Below are 17,299 nucleotides of genomic sequence, written 5' to 3' on the forward strand. Positions count from 1 at the left end.
TATATTTCTATGTGTACAAAACATGTGAATCAACATATTCTTCACTTTTCAAAACAAACACAGTCTGGGCTCCTCCTGCATCCTGGACAGAGCTGGCATCCGGGAGGCTCCGGGCAGGGAGCCCTGGGCTGGGCATCCAGGGACTCAGGCTCTCTGTCATATCCTGGTTTGTGACCTTGAGCCTTCACGTCTCCTCGCTGGTCCCAGTTCCTCACTGAAAACATGAGTTTTGGACCAGATGACCTGACGATCACATGACCCCTTCCAGGTGAGACGGTCTGTGATCACAACTCCATCCCCAGGTAAAAACAACTTTTAAAAGTGCTCAAGCTACCCCAAACCTTGCTTAGCTCTTGAAATTGATCAATCTGAGAATAAAAGTAACTCAAAGACAGACCAGGCGATTTACCAACAGCAGAATGACCGGTTTGGTACTGTTCTATTCCATTTCTCCGGAAGAATCTCTTTCAGGGGAATTTCTTTTTGGCTGCCCCAGCCTTCAGTGACTTGAGAGGTTGATAATTCCATAGCTGATGGCAATGAATATGGATACAACCCTCCTGAAAAATAATTTGGCAATATATACCCAGGGCCATGAAAAATCCATATCCTTCCGTCCTGTCATGGCACTTCTTAGTATCCATCCCAAGGGAATAACTCTAGATACAGAAACAGCTGTGAATATGACAATGTTCGTTTTAATACTGTTTGCTAGAGCAGCCACGGCCCAGATGAACACAAAGTGGAAAACAGTCAACCAGATGGTGCTGATGCTCCAGACAGAAACGATGAAGCTGCTAGAATGATGGCAGAATCATGGACCTTTTTTCTTCCTTTCTTCATCTTTGATGTGATTAAACTATTTATAATTTTAAAAAACTGGTAGAGTACAATATGTCATCAAATGTATGAACGCATTTCCCAGGATGTCTAAACAGTATGGTGAAAAGAAATTAAAAAGAGCCTTTATGCAAAGAAGGGAGAAACTCTGTATAGTCATCCCAAAGAAAATCGAACCACAGCTTAAAAGACATGGGAGCATCTCAGTCCTGACGTTTCTGGCATATTCACCATGATATTCATACTGATTTTCTTTTCCCTTCAGCAAGAGCACTGTAATTACGGTTCAAGGGCATTAATATGTACTTAGAACTCTTGAGGGGAGAAATCAGTCATTGTATGGATAGCTTTTGGGTCATCTTCCAACCCAAGGAGATTATCTCGGGGGGGGGGGGGGGGCGGTTTCCTTAGCATCATTTTGTAACAGAAGACTAAATGAAAGTACCCAGTGTTTCTCAGCTTCACAGGAAAATCCCACGGGTGGACCCTGGCCTCTCCCGTCCCAGCAGGAAGGTGCGGCTGAGGTGGGGAGGGCTTAAGAGCTCTACCTTGGGCCTCAGGACAGAGTCCACACTGGACCCCCACTAACGAGCTGGGCAGCTTATGAGAGTTGTGTAACCTTTGGGTGCCTCAGTTTCCCCATCTATAAAGTGAAGGGTTGGGCAATAGGACCTGCAAGGACTTCCACACTCAGGCTTCAAGCTGTGGGATTCTGTCCTCTTTAGAAGCCAGCTGATGGCTTTGGCCAGCTACCAGTGTGTCTGCAGGAAAGGAGGTGTCCTTGTTCTTACGCACAAGATCCCAGAAAACATGAAAATGGGGACTGATGTGGTTAGAGATGGGTTGTGGAAGGTGAGAGCACAACGATATTTTCCAGAGGATACAGCATTATATGGTTGGCCAATGATGGGCATTGCGAGGGAACAGACTGGATGAGAAGTAGTATAGAACACCACGCGGGCCGGCCCCGTGGCCGAGTGGTTAAGTTCGTGTGGTCTGCTTCAGCGGCCCAGGGTTTTGCAGGTTCGGATCCTGGGCACGGACCTAGCACTGCTCATCAAGCTGTGCTGAGGTGGCGTCCCATGTGCCACAACTAGAAGGACCCATAACTAAAAATATATACAACTATGTACCAGGGGGCTTTGGGGAGAAGAAGGAAAAATAAAATCTTTAAAAAAAAAACCCGCTACTTTAAAAAAAGACCACCACAGACAGAAAGGTATTAGTGTACATGGTCCTTTCTAGATTGTCTCAAATTCCTGCCCTTCCTCCTGGACCTTCCGTGAGGTTATCAGACTTTTCCTACTGGGTTTTTTCCAATGAAGGCTGAACCATACTGGACTACATTTTTCAGAGGCAAAAATGTCAAATTGGTGGAGAAATGTCAAGCTTAGGATCAAAGGAACCTCAACTCAGGCCATTTCTTGACCAGCAAAGTCAGCCTGAGAAGAACAGTAGAGGGCACATCACGGGCTCCCCGGTAAGCAGCAGGTACTCTCTCTGACCTGGACACAAGAGATGGTCATGTGCTCTGTATAAGAGCTGGGGTGCTGGTGTTTTCAACCAGAGCCTTCTGACCTTGCTGATGATGGTGGTGAGCTCTGCCTGTAGCTTTCCTGAAACAGGGTCAGTGCCCCAGGGCAATTCAGTCACTTTGGCCAAGAGCTGCCATGTCTCAGTGGGACAAGAGGCCCAGAGGAGACCTATGTCTTGACACCCAGGAAGCACATTACTTTTTCCATCCTTCCGGCTCCACTCTTTGGTGCCTAGAGTCCCGGAAGACTAAGGTTGGCAGGCAGAAGGCAGGCAGAAAATCAGTAAGGGTATAGTTGACCTGAACAGCACAATCAATCTGCTAGACTTAACCGACATTTATAGAATACTCCATCCGACGACAGCAGAATATTCTGCTGTTCACATGGAACACTCACCAAGAGAGACCACATTCTAGACCAGAAAACATACCCTAACAAATTCAAAACAACAAAATTCATACAAAGCCTGTTCTCAGCCCACAATGGAACGGAACTAGAAATCAACAAGAGAAGGACAGCCAGAAACTCCCCAAATATTTGGGTATTATACAACACCCTTCTACATAATGCTGAGTCGAAGAAGTCTCAAGAATAGTTGGAGAGTGAGACAGACTTGGGTTCAAATCCTGGCTCTGCCTTCTCCCACTGGGTGGCCTTGGACAATGATAATTCACCTCTGGGAGCCTCATGGATTTCCTCAGCTGGGGAACGGGGACAACGGCTCCTCCCTCTCTGGGTGGAGATGAGGGAAGAGCAAGACTAGCCCAGAACACAAGGAGCACAGCGCCCAGCTCCCAGGGAGCACTCAGTGCTCTCAGGTCATTGTTCTGTCCACTGTTGTTTCCTCCCACGTGGCCATCCTGGAGAAGGTGGCCCCCCATCCCCCAGGCTAGCTCACTGTGTGCCAGAGGAGAGCAGATGTGACTGCTGACTGCTTTCTCTCCACTGTATCCAGTGACAGCCATCTGCCTGGGCAACCCCAACTGGCAAAACTCTCTGTGTCCATCCATCCCTACCAAGCGGTGACTGCCACTTGGAATACTGGCCCCAGAGAGAGGGCTCTCCTAGTCACGGGGTGCAAGATGACTCAACAGCTGGATGATCCGGTAAAATGTCTCCGGAGACTCTGTGAAAGGGAACTCTACTGCAAGTCTCACCAAACCCTGAGGAAAAACACAGCTCGCCACACAGACGGGCCTACTGTCTTCTCGAGATCTGATTGCACAACTAAAGAAAAAGATGTTTCCTGAGGTTTGAAAATACTGCACGAGGCTCTGACTCATTAACGCAGGGCTTACTCAAATTTGAAAATTATCAGAAATCCCAGCCACAACAATAGGCCCAAGGAGACAGGATTATCTCCTGGTGAGGGACCAGCTGCTATCACACAACGTGGTGGAGGATTGTTTTTATGAAATATGCTGACTCAACAATTTGTTCTAGGAATAATACCCTAAAATAATAGGGTATCTGTGGACTCTCAAACTTTTATTTTCCTTAAGATGTGAGCAACCTACCCTTGTGAGGATCTTCCAAAGCATGGAAGCCAAAGCAAGCATCGTTCAAGAAGGTCCCAGGGCTGCTATAAACCGCCATCTCCTGAGTGTCACAGACTCCAGGGAGGGTTAACGAGATGACATTTGTAAAACCCCAGGTGTTCCAGACACGCAGCTCTTTGCTCAGGAGAAGTCACACACTTCTCAGATGATACAGACAACCACGGGGGGTTTCAGAGGGTGACAGGCAAGGCGCTGTCTGAGTCCCTCTGCCCGGGGAAACTCTCCTAACATACTTCTTGGCAAATTCCAAGTCAGCCTCCAGGACACACGTCCCACATCACCTTCCTTCTCTAACCCACCACCCACCTTATCCCGGGGGAGACAGGATCAGTACAGCACCTCCCGCTCAGAGCTGACTCCTTGTTAGCTGTTTCGATGATATGACGATCATTATCATTCTTATAGCTCTCATTGATTGAGTTCTAGCAATGCCTCAGGCACAGCGCTAAGCACTTCATATAATTAGCTGCTTCTTTCCTCCAACAATCCTATGAGGTATGTACGTATGCACTATTATTTTTATTATTAATTTACTGGTGAGGAAACTGAGACTTAGGGAGATTCAGTCACATATGAGAAGTCACACATTTAGAAAGTGGTGAACTGACTCCAGAAGCCCAGTCCCTAAGCCGGATGCTACATGATTAACTATGAACTCATGGGCCACTGAGCCTTACTCACCGCTGACTCCCTATATCTAGACACTTCTGAGTACACCGTAGGTACTCAAAAAATGCTCTGAATGAATTTAGAACTCAGAGATCTCATGTCACTGATTCCAAAAGCTGAACTCTGCGTGCTCCCAACAGTGATAGACACGCCTCTTCACTGCCACTCATTTCCGTCCTGCAGCGTGTTGTGCTGGCTGGTGTCCATCGGCGGTTCTAGACACACGTCACCCAGCAGCACAGAGTCACCCAACTTCCCTGCCACTCCTGGGAACCTTTTAGAAAAGCATATGCAATGGCTACACTTCTCAGTTTCTCTGTTGATATTAATTTTCTTTCTTCTTCTTTTTTAATGGCAGAGAAGGTGGGGCAGGAAAAATGAAATGGCTCAGGAGGGACCTCACTCCAGAGGACCCATGGCAGCCTGGCCTTGGGGTCCCCGGGAAGGAGTGAGGGATCTAGGCTCACTGGAGCTCAACTCTTGGGAGTGGGTGTGTCACCACAGAGGTCATCCAGGGACCCTCAGCAGCCGACACAAAGCTGAAGTATAGGCAACCAGGCCCGAGACGGGCCACATGCATTCAATGCCAACCTTGGCTTTCACCATCAATAATTTAAGAAAAAGAAACAACTCTTTAAAAAGCCAGCCCAGCCTTTAAAATAGGGATGAGATAATCACAATTCTTCAGAGATTGGTTTTCTTACAAGAATCACAGATCAGTCCCACCAGACGGGACCTCAGAGATCAGGTGGCCCAATCCTCGCTTTGCTGAGGCTCTGAGAGGTCAGGGGCCGGCCACCTGGCCAGGTAGTAGCCTACGAGGGGCCAGAACCAGTGGTCAACCTGCAGCCCCTCCACCCCAGCCAGCCTTCCAAGGAACCCTCAACCACTGCCAAGCCTGATTTCTTCTTCAAACTAAGCCTGACCTGAGCTATTTATTCACTTGAAAGACAAGCTCATGGAAAGTCTGATTTCTCAATCCAAGGCACGGAACTGCATCCAGGATCACACAACTCCAAATGGACGCAGAATTCAGCCCCGCAGCCCAAAGGCTGTCGGGTGTCTGACCATGGTTAGCTCACAGCCCCCGCCACAATTGCTTACTGAATACAGTTATTTTAAGCTCTAAAGCAACCTATTTAGAGCTCTTCTGGATGGAACAAAAGTTACTCAAATGCCTGGCTTTTGATACCGTTAACTTACGAATTTTATGAAACCTTAATACGTTAACTCTTTAGCAAAACCAACACAGCAAGAAAAGAAGATAACCAACGAGAGTGAGCAAAGCCTTATAAACTGCTCAGAAGACACTGGGGCCCACGGTTCTTCCCCAGGAATGTGGGGCCGCCCTCCACCTCCAGAGGCCCCTCCTTGTCTGTTCCGGGGCGAGACCAGGACAGGGAGTTCCTGGATCCCCACTGCAGCTTGTAGGTCTCCGGGCTACTCTGGCTGCTGTTTGGGTCCCTCCGGCTCCCGGGGTGTGTGCTAGGAGGAGAAACGGACCAGGCCTCCAAGGTTGAGGGGGTCTTTCTCAGGGCTCTCTCCTGGCTTCTTGTCCATTTTTCAGCAGAGCTCTGCAGCACTGCACACCCTGGCTGGTCTTCTGGAATGTCTGGGAATCCGGAGGGGCCTTTCCCTCCCCACAGGCAGCTCGGGGCCCAGGGCTCTGGTTTGCAAACATCTTCACTACAGCCCCTTCAGCTCTTTCGTTTTCCTTCCAAGAGGGCCGCAATGATGGCCACCAGAGGCCACGCTGTCCTCCGACTCCCGTGCCTGTGGCGTGAGAGTTGTAATGCGTCCTCTGCTTCAGCTCCAGGCCACGGCCATCTGGAGCACTGTTTATTCCAGCTCTGAGCTGCAGCTTAGCTGGGGTTGGCTGATAATCCCAGCTTCTCTGTCAACAGCATAACACGCTGATTAGGAACGGGCTCTGGATCAGAGGCACAGGTTCAAGTCCTGGGCAAGGTGCTGCTCTGCTCTGTGACTCAGTCTCCCGGCTGCAACACACGAGCATGACAGCTCTCCCCTCGGAGGACTGCTGGAGGGTCAGTGGGTTCCCATGGGCCTGGCACAGAATAAGCACTAAATACAGGTCAGCCCCTATGTTTGCTATTTGTCATTGCAATTTCTTTTTTTGTAATCTCCTGATCAGTAGAGAGTTTTTGCTTTAAACTAATCCAAACCGTTACCGGAGCAAGACGACAGATCCTGGTTCTCCAGTATAACTGCACACTCGCCCACCCAAACCCTGACAGCACCACTGCCTTCTGAAATAGATGATTTGCCCTCATTTCCAGAGCAGTGAGTAGAAATATTCTCTGAAGTCTCCGTTAAACAGCTTACAGATAACAGCACCATCTTTTGAATGGTGACACGGTCCACCAGCCAAAGACCCTACCACGATTCCCAGCGCGGCTCGCCTACCCGGGGACCTCGGGTCTGACAGCGTTTCCTGCCTGCCTCGCCCGCCCTCCCTGCTCCAGACGAACCCTTGTTATGCTCCTGGAAGCTGCGGAGCCCGCGCCATCTCTGGAGCTCCTTCCCCACGTGTTCACAGGGCTGGCTCCAACTTCAGGCCTCCAGTCACACGGCAGCTCCTCCAAAGGCCTACCCTGTCCACCCCAGCTGAAACGGCACTCCCGCCAACCCTCTCCGCCAGCACAGGCAGCCAGTTTACCTCATTTAACAAGGACACCAAGTGACCTGCTCGCGGGCAGGGCTGTGACTGAATGAAGCCTGCTGGCTCCCGGGCTCCTGTCCTCAGAGATACCTCCGGGGAAGGCAAGGGCAGAGTGTCAGATGAGGGGTGGCAAAAGCAAAGACTTGCATTAAGCAAAGACTGGATGGCCCTGGACCTCAAGCAACTCTTGTTTCTACATTCATTCATTCATTCATTCATTCATTCATCATCCACCCACCAGGTGCCTCATATGTGCCAGGCAGACAGACAAACAGACAAGCAGTGCTGGACACACTGCAGAGCTCAATAAATATTTGCAGAAAGAAGAGAGAAGGATGAGATCAGCCTGCACCCGCTGTGTCTCTCCCTCCTTCCAAGGCCGCCACGCTCATCCTTCTGTGCCTGTCCCCTCACTAGCTCTCCTGGGAGCCTGCTTTGGGCCACATGGCCCGTAGGAGGGGACCTGTTTCCCTCCACATGGTGAGTGTCAATGATTCTGCCAACTCCAGAGCTTGCTAAGTGACTCCACCTCAAAGGCAATAAATCGGGTGCTCAAACGGTGCCAGTTACCCAGGACCCCATGCAGCGAGACTACAAACAGTAACAGCTGGCTTGTTTTTGACAAAAATAAGCAATATGCTTTTTTAAAGTCATCACCTCACACCCAGACTACTGCAGCAACCCTAACTCCGCACTCCAGGGCATTCTGCACCCCACCGCTAAGTCAGTCCCACGCCAGGCTTTCTTTGAGCTGCGGGGTTCAAAAACATCTGAGTACACAGCACAGCTCTCCTTTTCCGCCCTGAGACTCTGCGCCACCAGCCTTGGTCACTCCTGCTGCCCGCCCCTAATGTCCCCAGCCGTACCAATCTATTCACCAGCTCCCAAAGAAGGCTTTGCTCAGGCTGTTCCCCGCTCCACCTGGCATGCACTTCCCAGCCCTCTGGAAACTTCTTTTACCCTGCTTGACCTCTCTTCCTCAGCCTTGGAATTAAGCATTGAGTAGGCCCTGCTAAGGCTGTCTGGATTCAAATTCCAGCATAGTGGTCCTGGGCAATTAATTCAACCTCAGTTCCTCTTTCTGTAAAATGGGAATGACAGCAGAGGCTCCCTCCTCATGGGGCTGTGAAGACTGACTGGGTGCAGTCATACCCGTAACACCCCTGGCACACGGACTGGGGCATGCAGTGGGCACTCAACAGGTGCGTGTCCATGCCCACTCCTGAGGCTCCGTGGGATCACTTCTCTCCTGGATAATTCTCCTCCCCCCTCTCACTAGGCTGTGTCCCCAGGGTGGAGACTCGGTTCCATGCTCCCATGTTAGTGGAATACACAATCTTGGATTTCTCTTCCACTGCTCTGGCACCTTCTTCTCCATTTGAGCCAAACTGTGCCAGGCCCTAGTTAGGCATGCTGGACCAAACTCCTGCAAAGAAAATCTAGACCAGCCCCTTGCCCCAGGCTCCCCTCTCCCCCTCTCCGTGCACTGCCTGCGGTGAGGAGGCAGAGCAGAGCGTGGCTGCAGCCAAGGGCACTGCCAAGCACGGCTGGCGGGTCGCTCGGCCGCTGGATTGGCCGCAGCTGAACTCGGAATTGTTTTTCCACATGGTCTCTCTGACTGGAGAGGAGAAGCATCCTTCTGCAAGGTCCCGCGAGAGAGTTAGACGATTACTCCACCCCTCACCCCATCACCACCACCTCGCCTGCCAGGAAGGGTCTTGCTAATACAGAAAAGATGCGGAAGGAGGGAGAAGGGGTACGCTTCTTCCTCGTTCCTAACGCGGCCCCCCTCTGCCTCTGCCGATTTCCTGATCCAAAGCCCTGTTCAGCTTATTCAAAAAGAGCCACTTTCATTTTCGCAGAGTTGGCCCAAAACACGGGAAGCAAGGCAGGCAGCGACGCCGCCGCAGCGTCTGCGGTCCCAAACCGGTGCCCGGCCAGGGAGACCATCCGGAGAAGTGAGGAGCGGATGGGCAACAACTGTTCCTTCCAAATAAAAAATTAAGAGAAGTTTCCACGGGCAGGATCCATAAGAAAATGAATGCATGGTTAATTTTAAAGGGGGATACTAAGAGGAGAAACGCAGAGAAGCAGAAGGGAAAGCGACAGAAATGAGTCCTTGTGGTCCCAACACCTCCAGCTCGCTCCGCGCGAGACACCTTTCCCAGACCCGAACTTTCTCCTCCCTTTATGCCCACAGTCCTCGTTTGTCCTCCAGCCCCTGGCGCGGTGTGATTCCACGCGGGGCACCCAGCAGCCGGCCACCGGGCGGGACGCCCCGTCACCCTGACTCCGGGCTGCCAGACAGAGCGTGCCGGGCACCTGCTGGGCGTGGAACCGACCCCGGGCTGGGCGCAAAGCCTAGTTTCGAGGGAGCCCGCGGAACGCTGCCACCCCAGGGGCCGGTGCCCTCCTCTCCCAGCCAGTAGGTGCCTAGAACACCCTGCAGCGTCTCGCTGCCCCTTGGCTAGCCCGTCCTTCCCGCGGGGACAAGTCAGGGCTAGGATGGCGCGACTGGGGAGCTCCCCGGAGCGCAGCGCGCCGCGGGGCAGGGGTCGCCGCCCGCAGGTACCTTGGCCGCAGGCGCCGCGCTGCAGGACGATGACCGGCGGCTGGTGCAGCCTCTCGGAGCGGCGGCTAGCGGCGCGCAGCTGGCACGGGTTGGCGTAGGTCTTGGCGTCGCTGCCGCACACCGGCTCGCTGCTCGCGCACACGCAGAGGCCGGCCTGCGAGCGCCGCCGCACGGTGGCCGAGGCGGGGACCCCGAAGGACACCACACACTGCAGTCCCTCGCCGCACGGGCCCTCCTGCAGGCCGCACTCAGCCCCCTCGGGAGCGCCGCACACCTCGCAGCAGCCGCACGCGTCGCGGACGCGGCCGCCCTCGCAGTGTGCCGGCGGCGGGGCGCAGCGCGAGGGCTCGCAGCGCTCGGGACACCCGGCGGCGGGCACCGAGCGGCCGGCGCGGGCCGACTGCGCCGAGACAGGCGGCGCGAGCAGCGGCAGCAGCAGCAGCAGCAGCGGGAGCGGGAGGAAGGAGGCGCGCGGGCGCTGCATGGCGGCTCCGACGGCGGCGGCTCGAGCAAGGGCCAGAGAGCAGCGCCGGCGAGAGCGCGGGAGGGACTCCGGGGGAGCAGTTGGGAGTGCGCGCGGCCGCGCGGCCCAGCCCATTGGCCTCGCGGCGGTGACGAGCTGCCTTGGGGACGGGCACGGCGCCCGGGAGGGGGGCCGGCCGGATGGCGGGAGGGAGGGCGGGCGGGCGGCTGGACCCGGGACCGCCCGCCGCGGGGGCAGGGCGGGCGCGCTCGGGCACGCCGGGGCTCGCGGGGCGCGGGCGGGGCGGCGCGCGGGTCCGCCCCCTCGCGGGGCTTAGTCTCCCGGTCTACGCGTCCCGCTTAGCCGCCTTTCGCGTGTTCTCTCACCGCGACCTTAAAGCTAAAAGGAGACTCTGCAAGTGGGAACCTGCGGCGGCCCCGCGCGCGAGAACCCAGGAAAGTTCCCGCAAATTGCCGAGGTGGGCAACGGCCAATCGGGAAAGGGGCCGCTGCCCAAACCTGCGGTTAAGTGAAAAAAGCAAAGAGCAGAAGTAGTTAAAATATCATCAATCGCGCCTGACTCTTTTTAAAAGTTGTCGTGGGTGGGATGCGTGCTGGTACGTGCACAGAAGAGCTCCCAAGGAGACTCGAGAAGCTGGGAACGGACGGGGTGGGGGAGTCTTGGGTGGGAGAGGGGCTCTGTACTGTTTGAATCTTGACCACGTGCATGATTACTTCAAATATTGCTATTAAATAGAGCTCGCCTTTCATCTCCCACGTAAGAGTCTTCGGTGCATCTTTTGGGAGAGAGGCGAGTCTAGGCATCGCCAGGAGGGACAAGGGCGACCTGACATGTGGGTCCTCGTGTCCTGGCCTTGTCAGCCTGCGGGCGGCAGCCACCAGGCCAACACGGAGCAGATGGGCAAGGCTTGCCCCCCAGGTCCTGGGGGGAGGCGGGTTCGCGCTGACCCTGGCCGGGCAGACGGGTCCGAGGCCGGGTGGGCAGGGAGCGCTGACCTTGGGGTGGGGTAGGTGTGGGAAGGGCGCAGGAAGCTCAGGGATTTTGCGCTATTCTTCTGTATTTGGGTCGTTGCCCTGTCCACACAATACTTTCCCAACAAAAATAGTTTAAAAGAGTAAAATACAAATATTTATAACCCTGCTCAAGCACTTTTCAAATGTGAGCAGTGTTAGCATCCAGGGACCAGAGGGGCCCCTTGGACCAGGAGCCGGGATGCAGAAGGTCCGGCAGCCTGGGGCGTGAGAAGGACGTTGGGGTCCCCAGCCTGCGTCACTAGACCCCACTACAATTTTTCTTAAAGCCAGCCCCTCATCCTTGTGGGAAGGGGGGCCTTGACCTAGAATTCACTCAGCCCCAAATACCAGAGCGGGTGTGGATTCCTCTGCTGATTAGAGGCCCTGAGTGGGTGCCCAGCTGTGATTACTCAAAAAGAGGGTGAGGTGGGGAGTAATTATCAAAATCATCAGCAAATAAAAAGACTCTCCCCACAGCAGTCCACTGCGCAGATGGAATAAACAGGGCCAGTGGTGGTGAATAAATGGGTGAAAACTTCTCTTCGTCCAATATTCTTATCTTACAGATGAGAAAACTGAGGGCCAGAAAGGATAAATGCCACCCCCACCCCACCCCCAGTGTCACACCCCAGGTTAAGAATGATGGAGGCAGGACACCTTCTAAATGATTTCTGTGCCTGCAAAACCCCGTCTTCCACCCTCCAGCCAGGTGGCCAGACTGTAGGGGGAACTAGCTGGTTAAAAACAAAATGCGACTACAGCTTCCCCACTGCCTACTGGGTGGGTCTCCAAGCTCCTTCACTGTCAGAGAATAAGTCACAGAGGGTCCCGCTGAGTCCCCATCACCCCCTCACCCCATTCTCCACCCATCCCCCCACCGTACATACTTTACTCAGCCAGTGCTGAATGATTTGCATTTTCTGGAACACACCATCCTGTTTAAAGTGTCTAGGCCTTTGCTGACGCTCTTCCCTCCACCTGAAATGCTCTTCCTCTCTTCCAGCGTGGGTTGGTGACCTAGTGAAGCAGGCAGGAGCCATGTTATCTGATGGGCTGGGATTCCAAATCCCACTTCTGGCTCTTAATTCTGACTTTTGACAAGTTGTTTAAGAACCTCAGGGACCTTCACCAGGAAAATGGTGGTGGCTGCACGGCTCCCTGGAGTGACTAACCTAAGGGTGTTGGTGGCAGTGGAACCACTCTAGTGGTGGTTCACAACTAGTAGAGGTGTTTGTGACAGTGATGATGGGAGAGTGCGGGCCGCGGAGGCCGCGTGGCTGTTCTGCTAGGGAAGGAAGGTGGCCCCACCCTGCCGTTGGGAGCCGTCCCGTGATTTCATCAGGAGGAGTCCACAAAGGGAGGAATGGAAAACGGAACAGTACCCTGGAAGCAGAATTCGCAGTGCCCGAAGTTTTAGAGAGACCGTGGTCGCGTCATGATCATCTCCCAGGTGTGAGTGCAGTTCACCCACCATCCAACAAGTCCTTCGACTGGGAGCTAAGAAATATAAATCAACAGAAACCTGGCGTCCGGGGCCCCTCCCTGAGCTCCCCCTGGTTCCAACATCTCCGTCTCCGAAGCAGTGCTTTTGATCTGAAGGCACTGCTCTTTCTCTCTTCTATTCTTCTCCCCTGATGCCATTTATAAAGACAGTTTCTTAAAAGATGCATTTTTTTGATACATCACGAAAACTCATTTCTCACTCACTAGGTCTTGGCACAGATTCCTGCAGAGGATTTTTCCAGAAAAAAGGGGGCAGTTGTGAATCCACACAGGCGAGTTCCCTGACATCCTCTCTGTGGCCCAAAATTGCTTTAATTTTGAACAAAGTTCAAATTTAAGCTTTAATTTTGAACAAAGTCAAGTCTATTCATGAATAATGAACAATGGAACACCGTGGCTGCCAAAGCCTTCATTAGGAAATGAGGCTTCTGAACCAGAACAGAACAACCCCGTCTGCGCTGCCCAGAAGGAGAAAGTTCTCCCATTTGGGGCCTCTGTCCTCCCAACTGTGTGAAGGACCCAGACTGGTCGAGGACCTGAATCCGCAGGACCTAAAACCTAAGAAGCTATGGGAATAGTTTTGACTCTTCCTGCAATCTTATCACTACTCACCTTCTCGATAATTTCCAGGGGCTCTCAATCCCAGTAAAATGAAGTCTAAACTTCTTAACCTGACATCCAGAGTCCTCCACTCTCTCTCCCAAACCACCCTCCAGCCTGCTGTCCTCTAGTTCCAGGGCCACAGACATCCCTAGCTGCCCCTAGCCTCCACACCAACCTTCACCATAAGAACAGAACCCTGGCTGGGGACACGCCATCCAGATGGAACGTGACTTCTGAGCCCGTTTTGGCTCCCTTTCCTCTGAGCACCAGCACACACCCATCACCTTCCACCATCCCACCATTGGAAGCTCATAACCTCCTTTGGCAATAGGCACACCTGGTCCTGCTTCTCTGAAGACAGCCCCATGTCGGTTCAGTTTGGTCTAGTTTGAGAGAAACTTCTTTAGCATCTGCTGTGTGGTGGACTCTGGAGATGGAGCATTGAACAACTGAGCCCCTGCCCCTAAGGAGCTCAAAGTCTAGGATTTTCTGCAAGGATGAAAATGCTCTAACTGTGCTGTCCAAGATGGTAGCCAGTAACTATTTGTGACTACTGAGCATTTGAAATGGTCGCAAGTGCAACTGAGGAACTGAATTTTGTTTTTATTTCTTTTTTTTATACTTAGATTTTTTTTTTCATTTTTCTCCCAAAGCCCCCCAGTACATAGCTGTATATCTTTAGTTGTGGGTCCTTCTAGTTGTGGCATGTGGGATGCTGCCTCAGCACGGCCTGACAAGCAGTGCCATGTTTGCGCCCAGGATTCGAACCGGTGAAACCCTGGGCTGCCACAGCAGAGCGCGCAAACTTAACTGCTCTGCCACGGGGCTGGCCCCTATTTCTATTTTTTTTTTTAAAGACTTTATTTCTCCTTTTTCTCCACAAAGCCCCCCAGTACATAATTGTATATTTTTAGTTGTCGGTCCTTCTAGTTGTGGCATGTGGGACGCCACATCATCATGGCCTGATGAGCTGTACCATGTCCGTGCCCAGGATACAAACAGGCAAAACCCTGGGCCACTGAAGTGGAGCGTGAACTTACCCACTAGGTGACGGGGCCGGCCCATTTTTTTATTTCATTTTAATTCATTTAAGTGTAAGTAGCCACATGAGTGCAGCCCATGAGCTTTGTGAAGCTAGTGCCTATCACAAGGGAGAGAGAGGGATCTGAAACAAATGCAGGTTGACAGAAGGGACTTCCATGAAGGGAGGAATCAAGACGTTAGAGGAGGTGCCAATTGAGCTACATCCTGAGGGCCAGGGACGTTTTCACCAGGAGGACAGGAGAGGGAAGCACGCAGTTGTGAGTCCATATTATGAGTCCACCCAGCTGGGGAGATGCCAAGCTGTCCAGTGTGGCTGTGGGCAGGAGAGGGGTCCCCGCAGGCAGAAGAGGCAGCTCGAGGGGAGGACCAGGTTGTGAAGGGCTCCGGCTGTCCCCCTAAGGAACTTGGGCCTTCCTCGGGTGCGAATGCGACACTCCAGGAGGCTTTTAAGGAGATGTGTTTTGGCAGAATCACCTTGCTGCAGTATGGATGGTAGATTGAAAAAAATGGATTCAGTCACATGTGTTTTTAAATATAGATACATCATTAGATTTTAGGTTAAGGAGCACTTTAAATTAAATGGAAGGTATAGTTAATGCAACCCAATAGAATAAGAAGAGATTCCATTAGCTTTGTAATCATTCATTGATTTCGGCATGACCTCCTCAGTGCAAACCCCTCCTTCAAAAACAGTGCAAACGGCAAGGATGTTGAAAATATTTCTGAGAACTTTGGAAGCGCTTTAGAAATACTAGCATTTCTAATATCAAATCACAAAGCATTCATGTCTATTAATTATAGAAGAAGCCCCATAAACCAGGCCCAGGCCTGGCCGCTGTTCTGTATTTCCTTTCAAGCCGTCACGATCTATAATTCAGATCTTTCATTAATTTAGATGAACCTGTCTCCTAAGTCAACTGCAGAAGATCAACAGTCCGTGTTTGCATTAATTGGTTCCTTCCAACGTATTTGCTTTAGAAAATTAAAAGTGCATGGCATGCGATGAAATTTCTCCACCCCCAAGGACCAAATATCAGAAGACACAAGTTCCAGTAGAACCATAGGCAGCCACCAGAGTGTAATGAGAGACAGCTTGTCAATTTTCTGTTATTCAGGAGCAGCATGAAAAGCTGAACAAGGTCATACATAGAACATGCAGCCTTTTAGGCAAGATTGTTTGATTTTTTTTTTGAGGGGACAAAGAGAACAAGCATTTATTGATCACCAGCAGGTTGCAAGTAATTTAAATATACAAGCTTTACAACAACCCTGTAATATAGGTATTATTATCATAGCCTTGTTTTTTATTTTTATTTTTTTTGAGAAAGACTAGCCCTGAGCTAACATCTGTTGCCAATCTTCCTGTTTTTATTGAGGAAGACGGGCCCTGAGCTAACATCCGTGCCCACCTTCCTCTAGTTTATATGTGGGACACCTACCACAGCATGGCTTGCCAAGCGGTGCCATGTGCGCACCTGGGATCCGAACCAGCGAACCCCGGGCCGCTGAATCGGAACATGCGCGCTTAACCGCTGCACCACTGGGCCGGCCCCCATAACCTTGTTTTTTAAATCAGGAAACTGAGGCTCGGATAAACCAAGTAAATTATCGAGGTCACACAGCTCATAAGTATTGGAGGTGAGGTTGGTACTCAGGTCATTCTCTGTCTTCCCACTTGTGTGTGATAAACTCTTCCTGGCCAAGTTGAAACAAACTTCTTAGAGGAAGTGACACTTGAAGTCGGCACAAGAAGGATGTCTAAAGGCACGGAATTATGGCAAGGCTGCCGAAAGAGCAACAAGGAGCTCTTTTTGTCTGGACAGGTAGGAAATAGGAATAGGAAGGAATTTTGGTACAAGACTGTGCAAGTCTTCGTAGGTCTTGCTGAGGAATTCTGGTGAGTCAACGCAAACCAGCCCCATGTCATAGAAAACAACCCCAAAGGCAAACCCCACTGATGATGGCGTGATGATATCATCTTTAGGTAGAGAAGGCAGCATCCTGCTGCCCCCTGGGCTTAGTCACAAGATGTACCCTGGAAAATGTAATTCAGAAAGCAGTTGGAAAAAAATAGTTACTGGAAAAAAAACCTGCCTTCAGAAAAGAGGGGTTTTTTTAAGAACATATTTTTTAATACTTAAGAATTTTTTTAGAATATATAGGAGTTTCTTTGGGTTTTTGTTTCTTTTTTTAGGAGATTTCATATTTTTATTATTTATTTTGGCCATCAGGTACAGAGGATTGAGTAAATCATACTTCTTATATTTTTCCATTCAAGGCCCTCTCTTGTTTTACATATTTATTTATTCTCATTTATTCACATATCCATCTCGCCATGCCCTCCCCACGGTCAATCATTCTAATGGTTCGGTGTGTATCTGTTTATTTGTATGTATTAATGCAAATGGATATTGTTTTGTATCCATGTATTTTTATTGAGGTGTAATTGACATATGACATTATATTAGTTTCGGGTGTACAACATAATGATTCAATATCTGTATATGATGTGAAATGATCACCACAATGTCTAGTTAACATCTATCTGTCACCATCCATAGTTACAAAAATTTTTTTTCTTGTGATGAGAACTTTTAAGATCTACTGTGTCAGCAACTTTCAAATATGCAATACGGTATTATCAGCTATGGTCACCAGGCTGTGCATCACATCCCCAGGACTCATTTATTTCATAGCTGGAAGTTTGTACCTTTCGACTCTCTTCACCCACATGTGAACCATGGGACCCCAGTGACTTGTATGTGAACAAGGTCACGCATAGAACGTGCTGTCTTCT

General features: G+C 51.2%; 1 protein-coding gene and 1 long non-coding RNA gene across 2 annotated transcripts in view; one reads left to right on the forward strand and one right to left on the reverse strand.

The window, feature by feature from the left end:
- The window catches only part of HTRA1 (HtrA serine peptidase 1), a 51,751-nt gene extending 41,139 nt beyond the window's left edge, over nucleotides 1-10,612 (reverse strand). Inside the window, exon 1 of the mRNA XM_008509315.2 lies at nucleotides 9,856-10,612. Coding sequence (XP_008507537.2) covers nucleotides 9,856-10,453 — 598 coding nt within the window. The 5' untranslated portion in view covers nucleotides 10,454-10,612. The remainder of the gene's footprint in view (nucleotides 1-9,855) is intronic.
- Nucleotides 8,909-9,293, forward strand: LOC139076075 (uncharacterized). The gene is made up of 2 exons (XR_011527302.1): nucleotides 8,909-9,039; nucleotides 9,146-9,293. It is a non-coding gene; the product is annotated as an uncharacterized lncRNA (long non-coding RNA).
- Nucleotides 10,613-17,299: the final 6,687 nt, after the last annotated feature.

This window comes from Equus przewalskii, chromosome 1 (assembly GCF_037783145.1).
Source record: "Equus przewalskii isolate Varuska chromosome 1, EquPr2, whole genome shotgun sequence".
Classification (NCBI taxonomy): Eukaryota; Metazoa; Chordata; class Mammalia; order Perissodactyla; family Equidae; genus Equus; species Equus przewalskii.